The sequence below is a fragment of the Coregonus clupeaformis genome, chromosome 3 (genome assembly GCF_020615455.1).
Source record: "Coregonus clupeaformis isolate EN_2021a chromosome 3, ASM2061545v1, whole genome shotgun sequence".
NCBI classification, from domain to species: Eukaryota; Metazoa; Chordata; class Actinopteri; order Salmoniformes; family Salmonidae; genus Coregonus; species Coregonus clupeaformis.
In genome coordinates, this window is record NC_059194.1 from 4,443,016 (window position 1) to 4,466,892 (window position 23,877).

Consider the following 23,877-nt stretch of genomic DNA (forward strand, 5'->3'; position numbering starts at 1 on the left):
AGAGGAGAGGAGAGGAGAGGAGAGGAGAGGAGAGGAGAGGGAGAGGAGAGGAGAGGAGAGGAGAGGAGACAGGAGGAGAAGAGAGGAGAGGTGAGATTAGGAGAGGAGAGGAGAGGAGAGGTGAGGAGAGGTGAGAAGAGGAGAGGAGAGGAGAGGTGAGAGGAGAAGAGGAGAGGAGAGGTGAGAGTAGGAGAGGAGAGGTGAGAGGAGGAGAAGGGAGGAGAGGTGAGAGTAGTAGAGGTGAGGAGAGGTGAGAGGAGGAGAGGAAAGGTGAGGAGAGGAGAGGAGAGGAGAGGAGATGTGAGAGTAGGAGAGGAGAGGAGAGGAGAGGAGAGGAGAGGAGAGGAGAGGAGAGGAGAGGAGAGGAGAGGAGAGGTGAGAGGAGGAGAGGAAAGGTGAGAGGAGGAGAGGTGAAGTGAGGAGAGGTGAGAGGAGAGGAGGAGAGGAGGAGAGAAGAGGTGAGAGGACGAGAGGAGAGGTAAGGAGAGGAGAGGAGAGGAGAGGAGGAGAGGAGGAGAGGAGAGGAGGAGAGGAGAGGGCCACAGAGGACAACATAGGTGTGTGTCAGAGCTCACCTCCAGTACCCGTCCACTGATGTATCTGCTGCACGTCTCACACTTAATCCCAAACTGGGCGTGATAATCGGACTCACAGTACGGCACGTTGTCCCTGAAACACAAAGGGTTAAACACATACAAAATTACAATCAAAGGTGTGAGTGTGTACATGTGTCTGTCTCTTTGTATGTGTGTGGTGTGTCTGTTTGTGTGTGTACTGACTTGCTGATGTACTCTCCAGTGAGGACCATGTTGCAGGTGTGACACTTGAAGCAGCTGACATGCCACTGTTTCTCCAACGCCAGCAGAGACTGTCCCTGTTTTATATCCTCTCCACACCCTGAACAGTCTGGAGAGAGAGGGAGGAGGGGGAGGGAGGGGGAGATGGGTAGAGGGAGAGGGAGGGGGAGAGGTGGGGGAAGAGGAGGGAGGGGAGAGGGAGAGAGAGGGGGGATGTGGGAGAGGTAGGAGGGGGAGAGGGATAGGGATGGGGGAGGGATAGAAAAGGGGGAGAGGCAGAGAGGGGGAAGGAGGGAGGAGGAGATGGAGGAGGGGGGAAGCGGGAGAGAGGGGGAGGGAGGGAGGGGAGGGGAGAGGAAGGGGAGATGGGGAGAGGGAGGGAGGAGGTGGGGAGAGGAAGGAAGGGGGTGAGAGGGTGAAGAGAGGGGGAGAGAGGGGGATGAGGAGGGAGGGGAGGGGAGGGGAGGAGGGGAGGGAGGGAGGGGAGGGGAGGGGAGGGGAGGGGAGGGGGAACGAGGCGAAGAGAATGGGTGAGAATTAGGGGGGTGAGAAAAAAGGACAAACCTGAGGGGCTAATGTATCTATTCAACCCAACAACGCCTGTGTCAACTCAGTGTATCAGCCCTATACCTGCAGACTCCTACAGGGATGTGGTCTAGGGGTTGGTTTAGAGTGTGTCCTCCTAAAGGGATGTGGTCTAGGGGTTGGTTTAGAATGTGTCCTCCTAAAGGGATGTGGTCTTGGGGTTGGTTTAGAATGTGTCCTCCTAAAGGGATGTGGTCTAGGGGTTGGTTTAGAGTGTGTCCTCCTAAAGGGATGTGGTCTAGGGGTTAGTTTAGAATGTGTCCTCCTAAAGGGATGTGGTCTAGGGGTTAGTTTAGAGTGTGTCCTCCTACAGGGCATGTGGTCTTGGGGTTGGTTTAGAGTGTGTCCTCCTAAAGGGATGTGGTCTAGGGGTTAGTTTAGAGTGTGTCCTCCTAAAGGGATGTCGTCTAGGGGTTGGTTTAGAGTGTGTCCTCCTAAAGGGATGTGGTCTTGGGGTTGGTTTAGAGTGTGTCCTCCTAAAGGGATGTGGTCTAGGGGTTGGTTTAGAGTGTGTCCTCCTAAAGGGATGTGGTCTTGGGGTTGATTCTTTATTGGGTCACCATAAAGGGGTGTGGTCTAGGGGTTGGTTCTTGACTGTGTCTTCCTAAAGTGGTGTGGTCTAGGGGTTAGTTCTAGATTGGTTCCAAGTAGAGTTCTTCACGGATCCACCAGTACCCGAATACCCGAGACCCGATCCGGGACCCGAGCGGGTCCGGATCCAGAATTCTAATTAATGTTACATGTCTGGGTCGGATCTGATATGATTGTCACGGGTCTCGGGTATGTGTAATTTTAACTGACTTGTCCGGAAGGGACCGTACAGATCCGAACGTGACTGCTCCAGTAGATAGAGAGAGACATTGTATAATTTATGCTGCTCCTTTTCACCAGAGTGAAGCATGGCACGTGTAGCAAGCTAGCTTAACTAGCTTCCCGCTACGGTTTGATACAGTCAAGACAGGTACTACGTAATCATATTTGATGATCAATAACCTAGCTATGGCAGATATTATTCTACTATAGAGCGAGTCTGCTTGGTTGGTTGCTGTCTCTCGTCTCTCCCTTCCTCTTCCCTGCTCCCCATGTCACTCGTTCACAGTACAGCCCCTCCCCTGCCTGCTAGAGCGGCACCTCTCTCTCCCTCCTCTCGCGCTTTATCAGCTCCGGTTAATAAAGTAGCCTAAAAAATGACTTTTCTGCTGCTTCCCTCACTAGGACCAGGTCTGGATCCGACCAGGTCTATACGGAACGGGTCTAGTTGTCCTCGGGTCCGTTCGGAAAGGGTCTCTATATAAAAAATATATATATTCATATCGGGTCCGGGTGGGAAAGCCCCAGGTCCATTTCGGAACTGGTCCAACTTTTTGGACCCTTGAAGACCTCTAGTTCAAAGTCACGAGGTCAAGAGGGCGGGACTTACGGCTGGGTCCGTGGATCTTGATTGGTTCGTTGGAGGTGACGAGTGTGTGAGAACACTGCTGACACACACAGTCCTTTCCACTGAACGTCACTCTGTCTCCGATAGGGAACGGCTTCCTGCATGGGGGAAGATACACACTGATTAAACACACACTAGCGTACACATACACATTCACACACGTACACACACTGCGCCCAGGGGAGACACTACAGCTGGTAAAACCTGGTCATTGTCCTCATCACTGCACAACCAACGCTCTCACGCCATGCTGGGATGAGGACACACACACACACACACACAAACACACACACACACACACACACACACACACACACACACACACACACAACTCTAAACAAACTGGTTTCACTGTGACTGAGGAAAATGAACTCAAAAGCCTATGAAGCCCAGATTTTGATTCATGTGGGAATAACCCCTTAATTTAACCAGAGAACACTGAGTGTGTGGGTGTAAGTTGGGAATGAATATTTGATGTGAGAGAGGAGAAATTATCTTTGGTTGTATTTGGATGGCCTACAGAATGTTAGTGTGCTTTCTAGCGTGTCTGGAGACCATCGTTTGATGCTTTGAGATAGCTGATGTTGTTAGTAGTAAACTAGAGGAGTAGTAGACTAGAGGAGTAGTACACTAGAGGAGTAGACTATAGTAGTAGACTAGAGGAGTAATAGACTACAGGAGTAGTAGACTAGAGGAGTAGTAGACTAGAGTAGTAGACTAGAGGAGTAGTAGACTAGAGGAGTAGACTAGAGGAGTAGACTAGAGGAGTAGACTAGAGGAGTAGACTATAGTAGTAGACTAGAGGAGTAATAGACTACAGGAGTAGTAGACTAGAGGAGTAGACTAGAGGAGTAGTAGACTAGAGTAGTAGACTAGAGGAGTAGTAGACTAGAGTAGTAGACTAGAGGAGTAGTAGACGACAGGAGTAGTAGACTAGAGGAGAGTAGACTAGAGGAGTAGTAGACTAGAGGAGTAGACTACAGGAGTAGTAGACTACAAGAGTAGTAGACTAAAGGAGTAGACTAAAGGAGTAGTAGACTAGTGGAATAGTAGACTAGAGGAATAGTAGACTAGAGGAGTAGTAGACTAGAGGAGTAGTAGACTACAAGAGTAGTAGACTAAAGGAGTAGACTACAGGAGTAGTAGACTAGAGGAGTAGCAGACTAGAGGAGCAGTAGACTTGAGGAGTAGTAGACTAGAGTAGTAGACTAGAGGAGCAGTAGACTAGAGGAGTAGTAGACTAGAGGAGTAGACCAGAGGAGCAGTAGACCAGAGGAGCAGTAGACTTGAGGAGTAGTAGACTAGAGTAGTAGACTAGAGGAGTAGACTAGAGGAGTAGTAGACTAGAGTAGTAGACTAGAGTAGTAGTAGACTAGAGGAGTAGACTAGAGGAGAAGTAGACTAGAGTAGTAGACTAGAGTAGTAGACTAGAGGAGTAGTAGACTAGAGTAGTAGACTAGAGGAGTAGTAGACAAGAGTAGTAGACTAGAGGAGTAGACTAGAAGAGTAGTAGACTAGAGTAGTAGACTAGAGGAGTAGACTAGTGGAGAAGTAGACTAGAGTAGTAGACTAGAGGAGTAGACTAGAGTAGTAGACTAGAGGAGCAGTAGACTAGAGGAGTAGACTAGAGGAGTAGTAGACTAGAGGAATAGTAGACTAGAGGAGTAGTAGACTAGAGGAGTAGACTAGAGGAGTAGACTAGAGGAGTAGTAGACTAGAGGAGTAGTAGACTAGAGGAGTAGTAGACTAGAGGAGTAGACTAGAGGAGTAGACTAGAGGAGTAGTAGACTAGAGGAGTAGTAGACTAGAAGAGTAGACAAGAGGAGTAGACTAGAGGAGTAGACTAGAGGAGTAGTAGACTAGAGGAGTAGTAGACTAGAGGAGTGGTAGACTAGAGGAGTAGACTAGAGGAGTACACTAGAGGAGTAGTAGACTAGAGGAATAGTAGACTAAAGGAGTAGTAGACTAGAGTAGTAGACTAGAGGAGTAGACTAGAGGAGCAGTAGACTAGAGGAGTAGACTAGAGGAGCAGTAGACTAGAGGAGTAGTAGACTAGAGGAGTAGACTAGAGGAGTAGTAGACTAGAGGAGTAGTAGACTAGAGGAGTAGACTAGAGGAGTAGTAGACTAGAGGAGTAGTAGACTAGAGGAGTAGACTAGAGGAGTAGTAGACTAGAGGAGTAGACTGGAGGAGCAGTAAACTAGAGCAGTAGACTTGAGGAGCAGTAGACTAGAGGAGTAGTAGACTAGAGGAGTAGTAGACTAGAGGAGTAGTAGACTAGAGGAGTAGACTAGAGGAGTAGTAGACTAGAGGAGTAGACTAGAGGAGTAGTAGACTAGAGGAGTAGACTGGAGGAGCAGTAAACTAGAGCAGTAGACTTGAGGAGCAGTAGACTAGAGGAGTAGTAGACTAGAGGAGTAGTAGACTAGAGGAGTAGACTAGAGGAGTAGTAGACTAGAGGAGGAATAGACTAGAGGAGTAGACTAGAGGAGTAATAGACTAGAGGAGTAGAATAGAGGAGTAGTAGACTAGAGTAGTAGACTAGAGGAGTAGACTAGATGAGTAGACTAGAGGAGTAGACTAGAGGAGTAGTAGACTAGAGGAGGAGTAGACTAGAGGAGTAGTAGACTAGAGGAGGAGTAGACTAGAGGAGTAGACTAGAGGAGCAGTAGACTAGAGGAGTATACTTGAGGAGTAGTAGACTAGAGTAGTAGACTGGAGGAGCAGTAGACTAGAGCAGTAGACTTGAGGAGCAGTAGACTAGAGGAGTAGTAGACTAGAGGAGCAGTAGACTAGAGGAGTAGATAAGAGGAGTAGTAGACTAGAGGAGTAGACTAGAGGAGTAGACTAGAGGAGTAGACTAGAGGAGTAGTAGACTAGAGGAGGAGTAGACTAGAGGAGTAGACTAGAGGAGCAGTAGACTAGAGGAGTATACTTGAGGAGTAGTAGACTAGAGTAGTAGACTGGAGGAGCAGTAGACTAGAGCAGTAGACTTGAGGAGCAATAGACTAGAGGAGTAGACTAGAGGAGTAGTAGACTAGAGGAGGAGTAGACTAGAGGAGTAGACTAGAGGAGTAGTAGACTAGAGGAGTAGACTAGAGGAGTAGTAGACTAGATGAGTAGTAGACTAGAGGAGTAGTAGACTAGAGGAGTAGTAGACTAGAGGAGCAGTAGACAAGAGGAGTAGTAGACTAGAGGAGTAGTAGACTAGAGGAGTAGTAGACTAGAGGAGTAGTAGACTAGAGGAGTAGTAAACTAGAGGAGTAGTAGACTAGAAGATTAGTAGACTAGAGGAGTAGTAAACTAGAGGAGTAGTAGACTAGAGGAGTAGTAGACTATAGGAGTAGACTAGAGGAGTAGACTAGAGGATTAGTAGACTAGAGGAGTAGTAGACTAGAGGAGTAGTAGATTAGAGGAGTAGTAGACTAGAGTAGTAGTAGACTAGAGGAATAGTAGACTAGAGGAGTAGTAGACTAGAGGAATAGTAGACTAGAGGAGTAGTAGATTAGAGGAGTAGACTAGAGGAGTAGACTAGAGGAGTAGTAGACTAGAGGAGTAGTAGACTAGAGGAGTAGTAGACTTGAGGAGTAGTAGACTAGAGTAGTAGACTAGAGGAGTAGTAGACTAGAGGACTAGACTAGAGGAGCAGTAGACTAGAGTAGCAGACTAGAGGAGTAGACTAGAGGAGTAGTAGACTAGATGAGTAGTAGACTAGAGGAGTAGACTAGAGGAGTAGACTAGAGGAGTAGTAGACTGGAGGGCTAGACTAGAGGAGCAGTAGACTAGAGGAGTAGTAGACTTGAGGAGTAGTAGACTAGAGTAGTAGACTGGAGGAGTAGTAGATAGGGAGGAGTAGAGACTTGAAGAGTAGTGAGACTAGAGGAGAGTAGACTTGAGGAGTAGTAAAGAGTAGTAGAGAAGAAGAGAGGAGAGTAGACTAGAGGAGTAGTAGACTTGAGGAGTAAGATAGAGTAGTAGACTGGAGGAGTAGTAGACTAGAGGGAGTAGTAGACTTGAGGGAGAAATAGACTAGAGTATAGATGGGAGGAGCAGTAGACTGAGAGGAGTAGTAGACTAGGAGGAGTGGTAGACTTGAGGAGTAGTAGACTAGGAGTAGTAGATGGAGGAGTAGAGATAGAGGAGTAGAGAAGAGGAGTAGTAGACTTGAGGATAAGAAGAGGAGTAGTAGACTAGAGGAGTAGACTAGAGGAGTAGACTAGAGGAGAAAGTAGACTAGAGGAATAGTAGTCGGGGTTGTAGAATAGAGGAGTAGACTAGGAGGAGTAGACGAGAGGAGTAGTAGATTAGAGTAGTAACTAGAGGAGAAGTAGACTAGAGGAGTAGTAGACTAGAGGAGTAGTAGACTAGAGGAGTAGACTAGAGTAGTAGACTAGAGGAGCAGTAGACTAGAGGAGTAGTAGACTAGAGGAGCAGTAGACTAGAGGAGTAGTAGACTAGAGGAGGAGTAGACTAGGAGGAGTAGTAGACTAGGAGGGGTAGGTAGACTAGAGGGAGTAGACTAGAGGAGTAGTAGACTAGAGGAGTAGTAGACTAGAGGAGTAGACTAGAGGAGTAGTAGACTAGAGGAGTAGTAGACTAGAGGAGTAGTAGACTGGAGGAGTAGACTAGAGGAGTAGTAGACTAGAGGAGTAGTAGACTAGAGGAGTAGACTAGAGGAGTAGACTAGAGTAGTAGTAGACTACAGGAGTAGTAGACTAAAGGAGTAGTAGACTAGAGGAGTAGACTAGAGGAGTAGACTAGAGGAGTAGTAGACTAGAGGAGTAGTAGACTAGAGGAGTAGTAGACTAGAGGAGTGGTAGACTAGAGGAGTAGACTAGAGGAGTACACTAGAGGAGTAGTAGACTAGAGGAATAGTAGACTAGAGCAGTAGTAGACTAGAGTAGTAGACTAGAGGAGTAGACTAGAGGAGCAGTAGACTAGAGGAGTAGACTAGAGGAGCAGTAGACTAGAGGAGTAGTAGACTAGAGGAGTACACTACAGGAGAAGTAGACTAGAGGAGTATACTAGAGGAGTAGTAGACTAGAGGAGTAGTAGACTAGAGGAGTAGACTAGAGGAGTAGTAGACTAGAGGAGGAGTAGACTAGAGGAGTAGACTAGAGGAGTAGTAGACTAGAGGAGTAGACTGGAGGAGCAGTAAACTAGAGCAGTAGACTTGAGGAGCAGTAGACTAGAGGAGTAGACTAGAGGAGTAGACTAGAGGAGTAGTAGACTAGAGGAGTAGTAGACTAGAGGAGTAGACTAGAGGAGTAGTAGACTAGAGGAGTAGACTGGAGGAGCAGTAAACTAGAGCAGTAGACTTGAGGAGCAGTAGACTAGAGGGGTAGTAGACTAGAGGAGTAGTAGACTAGAGGAGTAGACTAGAGGAGTAGTAGACTAGAGGAGTAGACTAGAGGAGTAGACTAGAGGAGTAGACTAGAGGAGTAGACTAGAGGAGTAGTAGACTAGAGGAGTAGTAGACTAGAGGAGCAGTAGACTAGAGGAGTAGTAGACTAGAGTAGTAGTAGACTAGAGGAGTAGTGGACTAGAGGAGTAGTAGACTAGAGTAGTAGACTAGAGGAGGAGTAGACTAGAGTAGTAGACTTGAGGAGCAGTAGACTTGAGGAGTAGACTAGAGGAGTAGTAGACTAGAGTAGTAGACTACAGGAGTAGTAGACTAGAGGAGTAGTAGACTTGAGGAGTAGTAGACTAGAGGAGCAGTAGACTAGAGGAGTAGACTACAGGAGTAGTAGACTAGAGGAGTAGTAGACTAGAGGAGTAGACTAGAGGAGTAGTAGACTTGAGGAGTAGTAGACTTGAGGAGTAGTAGACTAGAGGAGTAGTAGACTAGAGTAGTAGACTAGAGGAGTAGTAGACTAGAGGAGCAGTAGACTAGAGGGGCAGTAGACTTGAGGAGTAGTATACTAGAGGAGCAGTAGACTAGAGGAGTAGTAGACTTGAGGAGTAGTAGACTAGAGGAGCAGTAGACTAGAGGAGTAGTAGACTAGAGGAGCAGTAGACTAGAGGAGTAGACTAGAGGAGTAGACTAGAGGAGTAGACTAGAGGAGCAGTAGACTAGAGGAGTAGACTAGAGGAGTAGTAGACTAGAGGAGCAGTAGACTAGAGGAGTAGTAGACTAGAGGAGTAGACTAGAGGAGTAGACTAGAGGAGTAGTAGACTAGAGGAGCAGTAGACTAGAGGAGCAGTAGACTAGAGGAGTAGTAGACTAGAGTAGTAGACTAGAGGAGCAGTAGACTAGAGGAGTAGACTAGAGGAGTAGACTAGAGGAGTAGTAGACTAGAGGAGCAGTAGACTAGAGGAGTAGTAGACTAGAGGAGTAGTAGACTAGAGTAGTAGACTAGAGGAGTAGTAGACTAGAGGAGTAGACTAGAGGAGTAGACTAGAGGAGTAGTAGACTAGAGGAGCAGTAGACTAGAGGAGCAGTAGACTAGAGGAGTAGTAGACTAGAGTAGTAGACTAGAGGAGCAGTAGACTAGAGGAGTAGACTAGAGGAGTAGACTAGAGGAGTAGTAGACTAGAGGAGCAGTAGACTAGAGGAGTAGTAGACTAGAGGAGTAGTAGACTAGAGTAGTAGACTAGAGGAGTAGTAGACTAGAGGAGTAGTAGACTAGAGGAGCAGTAGACTAGAGGAGTAGTAGACTAGAGGAGCAGTAGACTAGAGGAGTAGTAGACTAGAGGAGTAGTAGACTAGAGGAGTAGTAGACTAGAGTAGTAGACTAGAGGAGTAGACTAGAGGAGTAGTAGACTAGAGGAGTAGTAGACTAGAGCAGTAGACTTTAGGAGCAGTAGACTAGAGGAGTAGTAGACTAGAGGAGTAGACTAGAGGAGTAGACTAGAGGAGTAGTAGACTAGAGGAGCAGTATACTAGAGGAGTAGTAGACTAGAGGAGTAGTAGACTAGAGTAGTAGACTAGAGGAGTAGTAGACTAGAGGAGCAGTAGACTAGAGGAGTAGTAGACTAGAGGAGCAGTAGACTAGAGGAGTAGTAGACTAGAGGAGTAGTAGTCTAGAGGAGTAGTAGACTAGAGGAGTAGTAGACTAGAGGAGTAGTAGACTAGAGTAGTAGACTAGAGGAGTAGTAGACTAGTGTAGTAGACTAGAGGAGTAGTAGACTAGAGTAGTAGACTAGAGGAGTAGTAGACTAGAGTAGTAGACTAGAGGAGCAGTAGACTAGAGGAGTAGTAGACTAGAGCAGTAGACTTGAGGAGCAGTAGACTAGAGGAGTAGTAGACTAGAGGAGCAGTAGACTAGAGGAGTAGTAGACTAGAGGAGTAGTAGACTAGAGGAGTAGTAGACTAGAGTAGTAGACTGGAGGAGCAGTAGACTAGAGGAGTAGTAGACTTGAGGAGTAGTAGACTAGAGTAGTAGACTGGAGGAGTAGTAGACTAGAGGAGTAGTAGACTAGAGTAGTAGTAGACTAGAGTAGTAGACTAGAGGAGCAGTAGACTAGAGGAGTAGTAGACTAGAGGAGTAGTAGACTAGAGTAGTAGACTAGAGGAGCAGTAGACTAGAGGAGTAGTAGACTAGAGGAGTAGTAGACTAGAGGAGTAGTAGACTAGAGTAGTAGACTAGAGGAGCAGTAGACTAGAGGAGCAGTAGACTAGAGGAGTAGACTAGAGGAGTAGTAGACTAGAGGAGTAGTAGACTAGAGTAGTAGACTAGAGGAGCAGTAGACTAGAGGAGTAGTAGACTAGAGGAGTAGTAGACTAGAGTAGTAGACTAGAGGAGTAGTAGACTAGAGGAGTAGACTAGAGGAGTAGACTAGAGGAGTAGACTAGAGGAGTAGTAGACTAGAAGAGCAGTAGACTAGAGGAGCAGTAGACTAGAGGAGTAGTAGACTAGAGTAGTAGACTAGAGGAGCAGTAGACTAGAGGAGTAGACTAGAGGAGTAGACTAGAGGAGTAGTAGACTAGAGGAGCAGTAGACTAGAGGAGTAGTAGACTAGAGTGAACAGAGTAGTAGACTAGAGGAGTAGTAGACTAGAGGAGTAGTAGACTAGAGGAGCAGTAGACTAGAGGAGTAGTAGACTAGAGGAGCAGTAGACTAGAGGAGTAGTAGACTAGAGGAGTAGTAGACTAGAGGAGTAGTAGACTAGAGTAGTAGACTAGAGGAGTAGACTAGAGGAGTAGTAGACTAGAGGAGTAGTAGACTAGAGCAGTAGACTTTAGGAGCAGTAGACTAGAGGAGTAGTAGACTAGAGGAGTAGACTAGAGGAGTAGACTAGAGGAGTAGTAGACTAGAGGAGCAGTATACTAGAGGAGTAGTAGACTAGAGGAGTAGTAGACTAGAGTAGTAGACTAGAGGAGTAGTAGACTAGAGGAGCAGTAGACTAGAGGAGTAGTAGACTAGAGGAGCAGTAGACTAGAGGAGTAGTAGACTAGAGGAGTAGTAGTCTAGAGGAGTAGTAGACTAGAGGAGTAGTAGACTAGAGGAGTAGTAGACTAGAGTAGTAGACTAGAGGAGTAGTAGACTAGTGTAGTAGACTAGAGGAGTAGTAGACTAGAGTAGTAGACTAGAGGAGTAGTAGACTAGAGTAGTAGACTAGAGGAGCAGTAGACTAGAGGAGTAGTAGACTAGAGCAGTAGACTTGAGGAGCAGTAGACTAGAGGAGTAGTAGACTAGAGGAGCAGTAGACTAGAGGAGTAGTAGACTAGAGGAGTAGTAGACTAGAGGAGTAGTAGACTAGAGTAGTAGACTGGAGGAGCAGTAGACTAGAGGAGTAGTAGACTTGAGGAGTAGTAGACTAGAGTAGTAGACTGGAGGAGTAGTAGACTAGAGGAGTAGTAGACTAGAGGAGTAGTAGACTAGAGTAGTAGACTAGAGGAGCCGTAGACTAGAGGAGTAGTAGACTAGAGGAGTAGTAGACTAGAGTAGTAGACTAGAGGAGCAGTAGACTAGAGGAGTAGTAGACTAGAGGAGTAGTAGACTAGAGGAGTAGTAGACTAGAGTAGTAGACTAGAGGAGCAGTAGACTAGAGGAGCAGTAGACTAGAGGAGTAGACTAGAGGAGTAGTAGACTAGAGGAGTAGTAGACTAGAGTAGTAGACTAGAGGAGCAGTAGACTAGAGGAGTAGTAGACTAGAGGAGTAGTAGACTAGAGTAGTAGACTAGAGGAGTAGTAGACTAGAGGAGTAGACTAGAGGAGTAGACTAGAGGAGTAGACTAGAGGAGTAGTAGACTAGAGGAGCAGTAGACTAGAGGAGCAGTAGACTAGAGGAGTAGTAGACTAGAGTAGTAGACTAGAGGAGCAGTAGACTAGAGGAGTAGACTAGAGGAGTAGACTAGAGGAGTAGTAGACTAGAGGAGCAGTAGACTAGAGGAGTAGTAGACTAGAGGAGTAGTAGACTAGAGTAGTAGACTAGAGGAGTAGTAGACTAGAGGAGTAGTAGACTAGAGGAGCAGTAGACTAGAGGAGTAGTAGACTAGAGGAGCAGTAGACTAGAGGAGTAGTAGACTAGAGGAGTAGTAGACTAGAGGAGTAGTAGACTAGAGTAGTAGACTAGAGGAGTAGACTAGAGGAGTAGTAGACTAGAGGAGTAGTAGACTAGAGCAGTAGACTATAGGAGCAGTAGACTAGAGGAGTAGTAGACTAGAGGAGTAGACTAGAGGAGTAGACTAGAGGAGTAGTAGACTAGAGGAGCAGTATACTAGGAGGAGTAGTAGACTAGAGGAGTAGTAGACTAGAGTAGTAGACTAGAGGAGTAGTAGACTAGAGGAGCAGTAGACTAGAGGAGTAGTAGACTAGAGGAGTAGTAGACTAGAGTAGTAGACTAGAGGAGTAGTAGACTAGAGGAGCAGTAGACTAGAGGAGTAGTAGACTAGATGAGCAGTAGACTAGAGGAGTAGTAGACTAGAGGAGTAGTAGTCTAGAGGAGTAGTAGACTAGAGGAGTAGTAGACTAGAGGAGTAGTAGACTAGAGTAGTAGACTAGAGGAGTAGTAGACTAGTGTAGTAGACTAGAGGAGTAGTAGACTAGAGTAGTAGACTAGAGGAGTAGTAGACTAGAGTAGTAGACTAGAGGAGCAGTAGACTAGAGGAGTAGTAGACTAGAGCAGTAGACTTGAGGAGCAGTAGACTAGAGGAGTAGTAGACTAGAGGAGCAGTAGACTAGAGGGAGTAGTAGACTAGAGGAGTAGTAGACTAGAGGAGTAGTAGACTAGAGTAGTAGACTGGAGGAGCAGTAGACTAGAGGAGTAGTAGACTTGAGGAGTAGTAGACTAGAGTAGTAGACTGGAGGAGTAGTAGACTAGAGGAGTAGTAGACTAGAGGAGTAGTAGACTAGAGTAGTAGACTAGAGGAGCAGTAGACTAGAGGAGTAGTAGACTAGAGGAGTAGTAGACTAGAGTAGTAGACTAGAGTAGTAGTAGACTAGAGTAGTAGACTAGAGGAGTAGTAGACTAGAGTAGTAGACTAGAGGAGTAGTAGACTAGAGGAGTAGACTAGAGGAGTAGTAGACTGGAGGAGCAGTAGACTAGAGCAGTAGACTTGAGGAGCAGTAGACTTGAGGAGTAGTAGACTTGAGGAGTGTGTGTGTGTGACTTTGCTGTTACCTGCGTGTGTCTCTTCCTCCAGTCTCTCTGCACCGTCAGCCTTGCTCTGCGCTTTCAACTTTTACTCTACATATTTAATGGAAGCTGCGATACTCTGGCCACAAACGCAGCGCTGCTATTTCTGTCCTACTCTGACAGCACGCTCTCTGTCTCTGTCTCCCAACATCTCTGCTGCATTTTCAAAACACCAGTTCACTGAAACGCAAGACAGAGCTAACTACAAAAGAGCTCACCCTCACTGTTTCACTTGATCACATTGATCAATCAGGAGAAGTGTGCTTGTGTGTGTGTGTGTGTTTGAGAGCGTGTGTACAGTATGCATGTTAGGGAGAGAGAATGTGTGTGTGCGTGCATGCGTGTGTGTGCGTTGGTGGATGTGTGTGCGTGTGTGTACCTGCAAACACTGCAGACGAAGCAGGTAGGGTGGTAGGTCCTCCCCAGAGCGGAGACCACTTCCCCGGTGATGAATCCATCACAGCGGTCACAGCGCATCCCGTACAGACGCTGGTAGTCTGACGTACAGATGTACTCACCACTCTTCTGAAAGAACCCAGATCTAGCAAGGTCACACCCACACACTGGAGAGAGATGGGGGGAGAATGGGGGAAGAGAGAGAGACAGAGAGGGGGGAGAGAGAGAAAGAGAGCGAGGGGGAAGAGGAAAGAGAGAAAGAGAGAGAGAAAGAAAGAAAGAGAAAGAGAGAGAGAGATTGTGGATTAGGTTAAAGACTGAACACTCAAACTATTCTACATGAACAACCACAGAAAAAACGAGACACAAAACTGATTGCACCAAGCTACAGTAATTCCTCGGTTTTAGCTTTGGTGGCAAATCTAGTCTATATACCGGGTTTGGACCCAGTTGGTCACATCTGCCCCACGTTCACAGTAAACTGTTCGAAATTATCCAATTCATGTTTTATGGGGAGCTCAGATGGTTGTTTGGTGGTTGTTTTAACAGAGAGGAACTTTGTTGGGTTTCATTAGGTTTCCTCCTCCCAGCTTCTCCAGAACACCCCACCCTCATTACAGACAGGCAGACATAAACATAGTGTGTGTGTGTGTGTGTATTAGTGGAGGCTGCTGAGGGGAGGACGGCTCATAATAATGGCTGGAACGGAGCAAATGGAATGGCATCAAACCATGCGTTTGATGTATTTGATACCATTCCACTATTCCACTCCAGCCATTACCACGAGCCCATCCTCCCCAATTAAGGTGCCACCAGCCTCCTGTGGTGCGTGCCTACTTGCGTGCGTGTGTTTCTGGGTGTCGGGTATATAGTTTGTGGACACTCGGCTAACAGTTTGCTGTGATGTGAAAATAAAGACTGTGGAAAACTATTTTTCTCCAGAAGATCCAGAGACTCCTTCAGTATAGATAAATGAGACGGAACAAAAGGCCTTTTCCTACATTTCATCACACACCACCGAGTTCTCCACGAGAAGAGAGAGAGAGATAGGAGAAGAGAGAGAGAGTGAGAGAGAGAAAGAGGGAGAGAGGAGAAAGATAAGGAGAGGGAGAAACAGAGGAATGGAGAAAGAGAGAGACTACATGTGTGGGTTGCTATAGTAAACAGAGTTGATATTCTCAACAGCTATTTGTCTGTAAGGTCAAGTGAAGAGAGAAACTCTATTAACTCTAGTGGGCGAGGTTCCTAAAAGGTCAGTGGGCCTTCTAAAGGTCACACACACACACAGTGGGAGTCAGCAAACCCAGAGGATCAATACGTTTAAATCAGATCAGTGAATCTCTCTCTCTCTCTCTCTCTCTCTCTCTCTCTCTCTCTCTGTGTATTGTTAATGGTTATGGTTTGGGATACGGGTTAAAACAGAAACAATAGGGTTAGGTTCAGGCATTCATTCCGATTGGTTACATATTTTTTCAATCACTTTGGTGCAAGTATGTGGTACATTTTCACAACTCTAAGCACAAAAATCTAAACAGATCATCATTTTCAATTGACTGAGTACAACAAACACATTCACAAAGTATCTTGTTCACTGCACCAAATCACTCTTTCAATTTGCATTCAATTTAAGTATCTGCCTTTCACAATGCAATATTCGCATTACTTTTGATACCTTATTCCCTATATAGTGCACTACTTTTGACCAGGGCCCATCAAAAGTAGCGCACTATATAAGGAATAGGGTGCCATTTGGGACGCAGCTGTAGGGTAGGTGGGATTGGTGAAAGGTCCACCTGTTCTTGGTAATCACATTGTTACCCTATGTGGTGAGTGACCATTGGTTGGATGTGCTGGGCAGGGACGTCCCCTTTCCCCCGGTTGCCATAGGAGCCATGAACCTTCCGTGGTTGCCCTAGAGACAGTGGCATCCCATTCTAAAGGCTGAGGTGGTGCTGCAGCATTTTGTGTTCCCAAATCTCTCTTAGTTACCAGGAAATAACAGTGGGGTCTCTACACGGTGAAAATATCCACTGCTGCGTGTGTCATAGACTAGGGCAGTTCAGGGCTGGGATGTGGTGTGTTGTTCTGTGCCTAACCCTGACAGGGCAGGGCAGATATATGGCTTGGCCCATGAAGAAAGCTCTGGGTAACTGCTTTTTTACTACTTCTAATCAGGACCACATGGTCTGTGAAAGGCTGTAGCATTGTGTTAGACCAGGGATGGGCAACTTTGATGGGGAACTCATCATGGGGGGCCACAGTGGCTCGCGGGTCTGCGTACCCACCATGCAAGCAAACCATTTTAGCGGCCCTCCACTTGAGAGCGGAGAGAAAACGTTAATTTCCTGCAATTCTACACATTTTGCCACGAGGCATAGAGAAAATGTTGCGGTTTTAAAGCAAGAATGCCGCAAATCTTATAACAAATGTCATACAATTCTACTCATTTTGCCATGGGGCATAGAGAAAAATGTGCAGCTTTACAGCTTATTTCCTGCAATTCTACACATTTTGCCATACAGAAATCTCTCTCTCTCTCTCTCTCTCTCTCTCTCTCTCTCTCTCTCTCTCTCTCTCTCTCTCTCTCTCTCTCTCTCTCTCTCTCTCTCTCTCTCTCTCTCTCTCTCTCTCTCTCTCTCTCTCTCTCTCTCTCTCTCTCTCTCTCTCTCTCTCTCTCTCTCTCTCTCTCTCGCTCTCTCTCTCTCTCTCTCTCTCTCTCTCTCTCTCTAATTCAATGGCTTTATTGGCATGGGAAACGTATGTTAACATTGCCAAAGCAAGTGAAGTAGATAGTAAACAAAAGTGAAATAAACAATAAATATAAAACAGTAAACATTACACTCAGAAGTTTCAAAAGAATAAAGACATTTCAAATGTCATATTATGTATATATACAGTGTTGTAACAATGTGCAAATAGTTAAAGTACAAATGGGAAAATAAATAAACATAAATATGGGTTGTATTTACAATGGTGTTTGTTCTTCACTGGTTGCCCTTTTCTTGTGGCAACAGGTCACAAATCTTGCAGCTGTGATGGCACACTGTGGTTTTTCACCCAGTAGATAAGGGAGTTTATCAAAATTGGGTTTGTTTTCGAATTCTTTGTGGATCGCTGTAATCTGAGGGAAATATGTGTCTCTAATATGGTCATACATTTGGCAGGAGGTTAGGAAGTGCAGCTCAGTTTCCACCTCATTTTGTGGGCAGTGTGCACATAGCCTGTCTTCTCTTGAGAGCCAGGTCTGCCTACGGCGGCCATTCTCAATAGCAAGGCTATGCTCACTGAGTCTGTACATAGTCAAAGCTTTCCTTAAGTTTGGGTCAGTCACAGTGATCAGGTATTCTGCCACTGTGTACTCTCTGTTTGGGGCCAAATAGCATTCTAGTTTCCTCTGTTTTTTTGTTTGTTCTTTCCAATGTGTCAAGTAATTCTCTTTTTGTTTTCTCATGATTTAGTTAGGTCTAATTGTGTTGTTGTTGTTGTTGTTGTTGTTGTTGTTGTCCTGGGGCTCTGTGGGGTCTGTTTGTGTTTGTGAACAGAGCCCCAGGACCAGCTTACTTAGGGGACCCTTCTCCAAGTTCATCTCTCTGTAGGTGATGGTTTTGTTATGGAAGGTTTGGGAATCGCTTCCTTTTAAGTGGTTATAGAATTTAATGGCTCTTTTCTGGATTTTGATAATTAGCGGGTATTGGCCTAATTCTGCTCTGCATGCATTATTTGGTGTTTTACGTTGTACACAGAGGATGTTTTTGCAGAATTCTGCATGCAGAGTCTCAATTTGGTGTTTGTCCCATTTTGTGAATTCTTGGTTGGTGAGCGGACCCCAGACCTCACAACCATAAAGGGCAATGGGTTCTATAACTGATTCAAGTATTTTTAGCCAGATCCTAATTGGTATGTCAAATTTTATGTTCCTTTTGATGGCATAGAAGGCCCTTCTTGCCTTGTCTCTCAGATCGTTCACAGCTTTGTGGAAGTTACCTGTGGCGCTGATGTTTGGGCCGAGGTATGTATCGTTTTTTGTGTGCTCAAGGGCAACGGTGTCTAGATGGAATTTGTATTTGTGGTCCTGGCAACTGGACATTTTTTGGAACACCATTATTTTTGTCTTACTGAGATGTACTGTCAGGGCCCAGGTCTGACAGAATCTGTGCAGAAGATCTAGGTGCTGCTGTAGGCCCTCCTTGGTTGGTGACAGAAGCACCAGATCATCAGCAAACAGTAGACATTTGACTTCAGATTTTCTCTCTCTCTCTCTCTCTCTCTCTCTCTCTCTCTCTCTCTCTCTCTCTCTCTCTCTCTCTCTCTCTCTCTCTCTCTCTCTCTCTCTCTCTCTCTCTCTCTCTCTCTCTCTCTCTCTCTCTCTCTCTCTCTCTCTCTCTCTCTCTCTCTCTCTCTCTCTCTCTCTCTCTCTCTTCTCTCTCTCTCTCTCTCTCTCTCTCTCTCTCGCTCTCTCGTATGTTAGCCATACTACTGTAGCTACAGGCTGTGTCCCAAATGGCCCTGTATATAGTGCACTACTTTTGACCAGGACCCTGCCCCAGGCCCAGTAGTAGTGCACTACATAGGGAATAGGGTGTCGTTTGGGACACACACACATTCTAATTGTTTTACTGCTACTGTTAACACTATGCTAATACACCAAGCCTGAGTGTAAGGCTGCTGGCTGGGACAATGGCACACACACACACACACGCACACACACACACAAACTCATACACACACACAAACAAACAAACATGCACACACACACACAAACAAACATGCACACACACACACACACACACACACACACACACACACACAAACACATCGAGGGCAAGGGCATTGGTGCTGTAAGGAGCATGTATGACTACCTCCAGGGACAGGATACAGCAGGGGAGGTCCTCCCAACTTCACCCCACATCTGTTCTCCCTACACTGGGCTAGACCAGGGCTGTCTCCACCTCCACCTCCCCTCCTTCATCCTCCATCCCTCTATGCCCCTACATGTTCCACTCTGTGTTCCTTAACCACTCTCCTCCTCATCTCCACTTTCTCCAACTCCCCCATTCTCTCCCTCCCCCGTCCCTCCTCTATTCCTCTCATCCTCTCTTTCCTTGCCTTCTGAACCTTCGGGAAACACTTCAGCTGTAATGAATGTACTGTTACAGACAGAGCCAAGAGATAGGGCTGGAGGGATGGAGGGCAAGAGAGAGAGAGAGCACTTGCATTGGCAATGTAAACATATGTTTCCCATGCCAATAAAGCCCCTTAAATTGAATTGAATTGAGAGAAAGAGAGAGAAAGAAAAAGAGAGAGCGAGAGAGAGAGAGAGAGAGCAGGGAGGGATAGACTCTTAGTTAAATCCTTTATGGGTTAATGAAGACTCCTGGGTAAAACAGTGAATTTGAGCAAGTCTCTCCAGATCTCAGGCAGTCAGACCTATCTAAGCTGCTTGTGGACAAAACACAGCAAAGACTCAATTTGATGATGAGCAGACAAGACGTCTTACTCAGCCATACAGAGGGAACAGAGGGAACCCTCATTAAGAATACACAAACATAAATCCTAAACCCTAACCATAGTCACTAGGGAGGAAAAGACTAAAACTGACCTTAGATCAGCGACTAAGGAGAAGTTTATGCTACTCACACAGAACACATCATCAACTAATAAACACTGTTGAAACGTATGAGACATGACTGGGTGAGTGTGTGTGTGTGTGCATAGCGGGGGTTCTGTTTTATGATCCTACAGCCGTCACAGATCAAACCCTTGGCATGTCAGAGAATCTCCCACTTACAGAGCTACACACACACACACACACACACACACACACACACAAAGGGAGACAATAGGCAGGGCGGATGTGTGTGTTTATCCCCTCAAGCAGCGATCCTTTAGGAGATGCAGAAAAGCCCTGTTTTCATCCCAAATTAAACAGTATTCCCTAAATAGTGCACTACTTTTAACCAGAGCACAATATAGGGAATAGGGTGCTATTTGAGACACAAGCCGTCTTCTATCCTAAATCCAACAGCGTCTGGAGGGAAAACCACTGCTGCCTAAACTCGTCTCCCTGGAATCTCACAATGTCTCCCTAGCAACCACACATTAGCGTGGTGATTGGAGCAGCGTGGCAGTGGTTGCTATAGCTACGGGAAGCTCCCATCCCCTCTAACTCACATCTCTCTCTCTCATTCTTTTCTCTCTGTTTCACTCTCTCTATCCCCCTCTCTTCCCATATACCCCCTCTATCAATCTCTCGCCATATATATAAAAAATGTATGCCGCTCTGGATAAGAGCGTCTGCTAAATGACTAAAATGTAAAAAAATGTCCCTCTCTCCATATATCTCCCTCCATCTCCCTCTCTCCATCTATCTCCCTCGCTCCATCTCTCTCCCTTCCTCCATCTTTCTCCATCTATCTCCCTCTCTCCATCTAGCTCCCTCTCTCCCTCTCTTTCCCCTCCACACACAGAGAACAACCAAGGTAGATTATCATAGTGTGCTGTTAGCGCCAACGGCTAAGAGAGAGTGTGATGAGCCCTGAAGGTTACAGATAGAAGATGAGTCATAAACTGGTCTGGACAGGTTTGATCTGGTCTGGCATTCTACAGAACCCACCTGTAAGAAAAGCTTCCATGATCCTTCCTTGACCCTTTAAACCTGTTCCTTTCTCTAAGGGAAGTTTTACCAGAGACAAACAGATACAGGCAACCTCTTACAGTAGTCCTGATACTCTGGACATTGTAGAAATCTGTTTTGACTCAGAAAATTGCTGACAGAAGATTTGTATGGTTTTGGAACCTAACGCTTGCTTGCTTGAGTGTGTGTCTCCCTAAGGAGCTGTCCATATGGAACATGCATTTAGACCACTGCAATGCCTGGTAGCTGTGCTGGAATGGGAGAGTGCCACTTTAGCAATGAAAGGAAAATGTGGTCAGTGTGTCATTAGGCCACGATACACAGTGTGCTACCATTACCAGTAATACAATACCACATATCATCCTTAGTGTGTGTGTGTGTGTTAATACGTGCATCCTCGGTTTCAGTTAGCCGGTAATAGCCGGCCTTTGGCCGTAAAAAAAATAGACAAGCCGATAAATAAAATAGCCACCGGCCAATTGTCCGGGAAAATTAAAAAATCCCATTGCGAAATAATGCTTTTTAGCCTTTCCAGTTGATGTAAATACATTTGACCAGACATGCTTATCGTTCTATGGGTTAATTTGCATAATTTAGTGGAATTACATTTCTACGTGTGGTTATGTATCTTATTTATCACCCACGCAGAGCACACAGATACAGAGTTTTTGAGCAGAAAATCTGTCAGACAGCGTTTTTATAAGCCCAACCATTGCACAACAATTCTAAATGCAATCGTGTGTTAAAAATCGTTTTTTTGGCCATGATTAAAAATAGCTACTATTTTTATTTCTCAACTGGTAATTGAGTCCCCTGTAGCTCAGTTGGTAGAGCATGGCGCTTGCAACGCCAAGGTTGTGGGTTCGTTTCCCACGGGGGGCCAGTATGAAAATGTATGCACTCACTAACTGTAAGTCACTCTGGATAAGAGCGTCTGCTAAATGACTAAAATGTAAATGAAGCGCGCTTTCCATTCAAATGCATAGGCAAGGGAAGGCAGGTTTCATCAGCGCATCACACACCACTTTGCAATTAGCTGGAGGCAGTATGCATTTTGAAAACATATAGCTACTTAATTATTTGAAACCTGAATGTTTTACTACATATTATGAGGAATGTTTTACCTTCCTTCAAAGTAGCCTAGGCAACATCCAACCATATCCATGGAGGCAATTATTTTATACAGACTTCCATATGCCATTGAAACCAGTAGCCTATTTCTCTCATGTTCTATTGGGTTTCAACTTTCTTTCATTGTCCGATAGCAAAAGGCACATTCACACGTAGCCTACTGCAGTAATAATGTGAAGAGATAATAGTTAATCAACATATTAAGCTAAACGTTCTGATTTGTTGCATCAGACTCATTGTTTTTAAAAGTTTTTGTGATGTAGCCTAGGCCTACTGGTCGTATGAATTTGGGATCTATCGTCCCACAACTGTCCCAGAGTCTGTTTGGAATAGGCTATCTCTTTCTCGACAAGCTGACCAATAGGATATGTAAACTTTTCTACTATGGGGGATAGTAGATTGACATAGGCTCATAAGGCTAGGGGAAGCTTTCCCTAAAGTAAATTTAATTAAATTGCCCAAATGATATAGCCTAATTAGCTTACTCCTGTCTATACAGAAATAAATAAAATCATTCAAAATAGGCTATTAAAGCATGATTTGGCCACAGATGATCATCAGCTTCCCCTAACCAAAAAAAAAAGTTTTAAATAGCATTGCCTACAGTCGGAAGGAAAGGGCAGTGCTCGGGGCAAATACCAAATAAATGATTGTTGAGTTATGACTGTCAGTGAAAAGAGACCCAGCCAGGCAAAATTCAATCGTGGAAAAAAATAGTTTGGCAAGCAATTGGCTATTGTTGTAAAGAGAAGACAATGAAACGACTGTCTTTTAGGTATCAACATTCTAATTGTTGGGACAGTGCCATTTGAATGTTTGTTTTAGGACAATAATTTCCTCCTCCAGTTTAGATGGACGTCATATTATATTTGTGTCTCCCCTTCTCGTAGGCCTATTATATGGACAACGCTGTTTTTATTGATCTGTTTGTCAGTTTTAACAGAGTAGGATACTCTGTAATTTGTCATATTAAAAAAGATTCTGCTAACGTCTCCAGCCATATAAAGTGTAGCAGAATTGTATAAAATGTGTTTTTCCCGTACAAAGAAAGAAGAAACGTATCTGATATAGCCTATAACCCAGGCCTCTACCTGAGGGGTAGGCAACCCTGGTCCTGGAGGGCCACAGGCACATGTTTTTGATTTAACCGAGCTGGAAGACCAGGTGTGTTGAATTTAGGCAATCATTGAACTGATCAATTAGCTAGTTGGAACAAAATTGTGCAGTACCTGTGGCACTCCAGGAACAGGGTTGCCTACCCCTGCTCTATGCTATAGGCACTCAGCCATGCATTGAACTGTCTTTTTTGTGAGCTGTGATTGAGTTATATTATTAGCCCAAATTATGACTATCCAATCTACTAATCACATTTCTAATAGTAGGCTAATAGTAATAGTACATTTGCTTATCCAAACTTGTAACTCACGCGCCGCCTAGCAAAGCTCTCCCTCGCCCTCCATTTGGCAAATCTGACCATAACTCTATCCTCCTGATTCCTGCTTATAAGCAAATACTAAAGCAGGAAGCACCAGTGACTCGGTTAATAAAAAAGTGGTAAGATGACGCAGATGCTAAGCTACAGGACTGTTTTGCTAGCACAGACTGGAACATGTTCCGGGATTCTTCGGAGAGCATAAAGGAGTACACCACATCAGTCACTGGCTTCATCAATAAGTGCATCGATGACGTCGTCCCCACAGTGACCGTACGTACATACCCCAACCAGAAGCCATGGATTACAGGCAACATCCGCACTGAGCTAAAGGGTAGAGCTGCCGCTTTCAAGGAGCGGGACTCTAACCCGGACGCTTCTAAGAAATCCCGCTATGCCCTCCGACGAACCATCAAACAGGCAAAGAGTCAATACAGGACTAAGATTGAATCGTACTACACCGGCTCTGACGCTCATCGGATGTAGCAGGCTTGAAAACTATTACAGACTACAAAGGGAAGCACAGCCACGAGCTGCCCAGTGACACAAGACTTCCAGACGAGCTAAACCACTTCTATGCTCTCTTCGAGGCAAGCAACACTGAAGCATGCATGAGAGCACCAGCTGTTCTGGATGACTATGTGATCACGCTCTCCGTAGCCGATGTGACTAAGACTTTTAAGCAGGTCAACATTCACAAGGCCGCAGGGCCAGACGGATTACCAGGACGTGTACTCCGAGCATGTGCTGACCAATTGGCAAGTGTCTTCACCAACATTTTCAACATGTCCCTGACTGAGTCTGTAATACCAACATGTTTCAAGCAGACCACCATAGTCCCCATGCCCAAGGACACTAAGATAACCTGCCTAATTGACTACCG

The 23,877-nt window shown here is 45.4% G+C and overlaps 1 protein-coding gene across 1 annotated transcript in view; it reads right to left on the reverse strand.

Annotated features, from left to right (window-relative positions):
• The window catches only part of LOC123481699 (actin-binding LIM protein 3-like), a 61,318-nt gene that overhangs the window by 7,682 nt on the left and 29,759 nt on the right, over positions 1 to 23,877 (reverse strand). Inside the window, exons 3-6 of the mRNA XM_045206441.1 lie at positions 13,781 to 13,964; positions 2,803 to 2,918; positions 780 to 906; positions 576 to 669 (exon numbers count right to left, since the gene is read on the reverse strand). Of these exons, the coding sequence (XP_045062376.1) occupies positions 576 to 669; positions 780 to 906; positions 2,803 to 2,918; positions 13,781 to 13,964 (521 nt within the window). The remainder of the gene's footprint in view (positions 1 to 575; positions 670 to 779; positions 907 to 2,802; positions 2,919 to 13,780; positions 13,965 to 23,877) is intronic.